This window comes from Triticum dicoccoides, chromosome 5B (assembly GCF_002162155.2).
Source record: "Triticum dicoccoides isolate Atlit2015 ecotype Zavitan chromosome 5B, WEW_v2.0, whole genome shotgun sequence".
In the NCBI taxonomy this organism is placed as follows: domain Eukaryota; kingdom Viridiplantae; phylum Streptophyta; class Magnoliopsida; order Poales; family Poaceae; genus Triticum; species Triticum dicoccoides.
In genome coordinates, this window is record NC_041389.1 from 562,717,562 (window position 1) to 562,721,828 (window position 4,267).

Here is a 4,267-nt window from a genome sequence, read left to right on the forward strand (position 1 = left end):
ACCCTATCCGGGGGCCGGAGCCCCCTCCTCAACGCCGGGGCACTGAATTCGCGGTCCCACCGCCACCACCATGTCTCTCACCACAGCTTCATTCGCCGCGCCCACTTGCTCCCCATCCTCCTCCTGGCCACGGCTACCCAGATGGCCGTGCCGGCTGTCTAGACCGGCGAGGGTCTGCCGCCGCCTGCCCGTGCGGGCGGACGTCAAGGTGATATCCTCCGGCGACGCTTGCCGCCGCGGGCTCGCCGCCGGCATCCACAAGCTCGCTGATGCCGTCTCCGTCACTCTCGGTCCCAAAGGTGTGATTCTTTTTCTTGCTTCCTTCTTGGTCAGATATATCACTGTAATCGTACAATTTTTTCTGTAGTATTACTTCTGGATAATGTTTGCTATGGTGTATAGTCTAGAAATATAGTGAGGTGGCCAATTGCCACGGATGGATTCTTTTTCCCCTTTTTATTGGAAACTGGTATAAAGGTGGAAACTGTTTCTGTCAATGTTGCTGTAGAGCCCATAAATTGGTTGTTATCTTTGGTAATCCGCACAAGATGTTTGAACATTCAGTTCGTGTTGGGAGCCTTATCCTTTTGGCACAAATTAGTCTGGTCGTGCTATAATAGAAGTAGGTATTCTTCTATGTAATTGTTCTCCGGTTTCGTTATAATATTTGCCATGTACACCTAATTCCTCACTTTGTAGAAATAGTTTGAAGTCCTAAATCTTAAACTGTCTTGCCAGTATTGTACTGTAACTGCCATCTTGCAAATTTGATAGTGTAATTCAATATTATCTACTACCTCCATTCCTGAATATAAGATGTTGGCGTCTTATATTTAAACTGCCCCAACGTCTTATATTTAGGAATGGAGGTAGTAAATTCTAAAGCTTCAAATGGATTGTTTTTGCTCTCTTTATAATATATACATTTGATAAAGATTTTAGCCTCAAATCCAGTGTACTAGTGGATATTGCAGAAGGACTTAACACTGTTTCCTTAGATATAGGATCACCAAACGATGCCCTCTGCTTGCTTGCGCTTCCTTGTTAAATCTGTTACCATTTGTTCATTCATATAGATGTTGTTCATGTTGTTGGGATCATATATGCCTGAACAATTTGTTTTATTGTCTTGTAGTGCTACTGATTGCTGAGAACATAAAGGTTTGCTGCAGGGAGGAATGTTGTTATCGATCAAGATGATGTTCCAAAAGTAATTAATGATGGTGTCACAATTGCTAAGGCTATAGAACTTCCAAATTCACTTGAGCATGCAGGGGCCATGCTACTTCAAGAGGTACAGTGTTCGATGTTTGTACAATCATAGGTTCCTTAATGTAACTGCTTCTGATTCATTGCAATCATGTCAAACAGATAGCGTCCAAGACAAACAGTACTGTTGGGGATGGAACCACAACAGCTATTATTTTGGCCCGAGAAATCATCAGCCTTGGCTTATTGGCCGTTGCCAACGGTGCTAACCCGGTTGCTTTGAGAAAGGGCATTGACAAAGCTGTTCATGAACTGCTTAGGATCTTGAAGACAAAATCTATCCCCGTCAGTACAAAGGAGGACATAAAAGGTAATCTTCGTCCCCTGGGAAGTCGCAAATCATGGATGGAAAAACACCAAAGAATAAGAATGGAGAAGCAACTACTAGACTTCGTCTAATATCTGCCCAGCAGATTATCATAACTAAGAAAAAATGGTGGATGTTATGTGTATTGAAATGGAACTGCCCCTTACAAATTCGAAGTAATAAAGGGATGCACACCATCATGTGTTTTCTTTTCGTTTCTGTGCATATTCTCTAATTGTAGAGTGAAATATGGAGTATGCATGTATTCACCTGAAATGTTGAACATAGTCAGATTAGTCATCTTGGTAAATCTTTAAATTTTATTTTCAGCTGTGGCATCAATATCAGCTGGCAATGATGAATATGTCGGCAATCTCATTGCCGACGCATTGGAGAAGATAGGCCCTGATGGAATAATCAAAATCGAGTCCTCATCTTCCATATATACTTCAGTTGAGGTGCAGGAAGGAATGAAGGTACATTTATGTGGTCATAAAGTCCCCCCCCCCCTACCCTAAGTATTGTAACTACATTAGATGTTTTTTAGTCCAACAAAGCATTGCATCATCTCACCACATAAACAAAGGCCATGTAATTTGATAATTTGAAATAAATTAACACTCCAAAAAGTTTATCCGTCTGTTAGAGATTTTTTGTTACTTGAGAAACAAATATAGAGCGGCAAGCTCAGAAGAGATAATTATTTAATGATTCTCTGTCTGATCCCTGCAGATAGACAAGGGTTACACCTCACCTCATTTCATCACAAATCCAGACAAAGCAATTGTTGAATTTGAAAATGCTAGAGTGCTTTTAACTGATCAACGGGTGAATGAAATACAAGAGATACTTCCTTTGCTGGAGAAGACCACACAGTTGAGTGTCCCTTTGTTGATTATTGCCGAGGATATTTCGCATTCGGTGTACTCGACTCTGGTTCTTAACAAACTGAATGGTTTGCTAAATGTTGCGGTTGTCAAATGTCCTGGTTTGGGAGATGAAAAGAAGGCTATTCTGCAAGATATTGCCATTATGACAGGTAAACTTGTAGATTTACAATTGCTAAGCTCCATGCGTTGAAGCTCTATGCTGCTAGCGTTATAAATTTGTCTTTTCCCCCCAAGAGCTCTTTTAATTCATTTTTATCAGTTGTTTTCCCCCTCCAATGGATGCTAAGATGAGCCTTTTTCTTGTATTTGGTATCTTCTTTATAACTTACATTTATGGTGTGTGGCTCCATAAGGACTATACTTCAGTTTTGCAGTTGCACGGTGCATTGCTTTGAAATTATCTAGTCATATTTGTGCCTGACTACAGCCTAAGTATTTTTCTTCAATTAAGCAGGTGCAGATTTCTTTGTTAGTGACCTTGGTTGGGGTCTTCAAGCAATTACGTCTGATCAGCTGGGCATGGCTCAAAAGATCACTATCACAAGTGAATCTACAACTATAATTGCACATCCCTCTATGAGACCAGAGATTGAGGCTAGGATTATGCAACTAAAGCAAGATCTAGAGGAGACAACAAGTGCCTATCTAAAAGAAAGGTTTTCTGCAAGAATTGCTAAACTCTCAAGAGGTGTAGCAGTTATCAAGGTGTGTGAGTCATTCACTAGACCACCTACATTCCAATAGTTCTTCCTACCTGTTAGAGTACGTAATGGGCCTAATGGGCCCATTAGTCTTAGGATTAATTAGAGATAAGGGTTGCTTGCTTAGGGGTCAAGTAAGCCTTGCTTGGGAGTCAAGTAAACCTCTCTATATAAAGAGAGGAGATGTATCAATCTAATCAAGCAAGAATTAAGAAGGAAATCCCTTCCCTCTTGCCTGGCCGTGGGCAAAAGGCCCCCGGCCGGCCCTCTCACGCCCTCCTTCTAGCAGCGCCATAACAATTTGGTATCAGCTAGCTTTGGTTCGATCATGTCTTCACCGCCTCCAAGCCCGTCTCTTCCGCTGCCGGTCACCTTGTCGCCTCCGGCGACCACCACGGTCGTCGCCCCGCTCCTGCCCGCGCCTGGGTCCTCCGTCGCCCCCGCCCCCGCCGTCCTCACCTGGGAGGAGGTGTCCGGGGTGCTGCGGGACATAACCCAGGCGGTCCAGGAGATCCACCTGTTCTTGGCCGGGTCCTACGGGCCGCACCCGGCTGCAACGCCCATCGCCGCCCCCGCGCCGCCGTGGCTGCCGTGGCAGCCGCCGCACCAGGCGGCCTTCGCCGCGCTCGCCGGGCCGCTGCAGCTGCCATCCATCGCCACCACCGCCCAGCCTTGGCTGCAGTGGCAGCCGCCTCTCCTGGCGGCCTCCGCCGCGTCCGGCACGGCACCGCAACAGCTGCAGCAGCCACCGCTGGTCAGCTCCGCCGTCCAGTATGGGATGCCCTACGACGGGAATGCGACGGCCTCGTTCCCATCAGCGCCGCCGCCATCCCAGGGTGTCCACATCCAGCAGATCAAGTCTCTGCCGTCGCCGTCACCGCTTCCGTCTTGGATCGCTACCCGCCACGTGTCGGCGGCGGTGAGGCTGCAGGCTGCTGCACGCGGCCTCCTAGCGCGTCGGCGTGTGCGGGAGATGCGTGGTCTGCAGCTGCCGCTCCTCCAAGTTGCCCTTCGCTGCGCAAAGGACCTCGATCTCGTTCGCTGCGTCGGGGATCTTGGGCATGCGGTTTCCCCCGCGGGCGGCAGGCATGCTGTTTTCA

General features: G+C 46.9%; 1 protein-coding gene across 3 annotated transcripts in view; it reads left to right on the forward strand.

The window, feature by feature from the left end:
* Positions 1-6: 6 nt before the first annotated feature.
* Positions 7-4,267, forward strand: part of LOC119311628 (ruBisCO large subunit-binding protein subunit alpha-like) — a 6,837-nt gene continuing 2,576 nt past the window's right edge. Inside the window, exons 1-6 of one of the 3 annotated variants that reach the window (XM_037587284.1) lie at positions 7-299; positions 1,173-1,294; positions 1,372-1,579; positions 1,907-2,052; positions 2,309-2,615; positions 2,921-3,171. In XM_037587284.1, the coding sequence (XP_037443181.1) occupies positions 71-299; positions 1,173-1,294; positions 1,372-1,579; positions 1,907-2,052; positions 2,309-2,615; positions 2,921-3,171 (1,263 nt within the window). In that variant the 5' untranslated portion in view covers positions 7-70. Of the gene's footprint in view, positions 300-1,135; positions 1,295-1,371; positions 1,580-1,906; positions 2,053-2,308; positions 2,616-2,920; positions 3,172-4,267 lie in introns of all 3 variants that reach the window. The other 2 variants (XM_037587285.1, XM_037587286.1) reach the window with 2 other exon arrangements.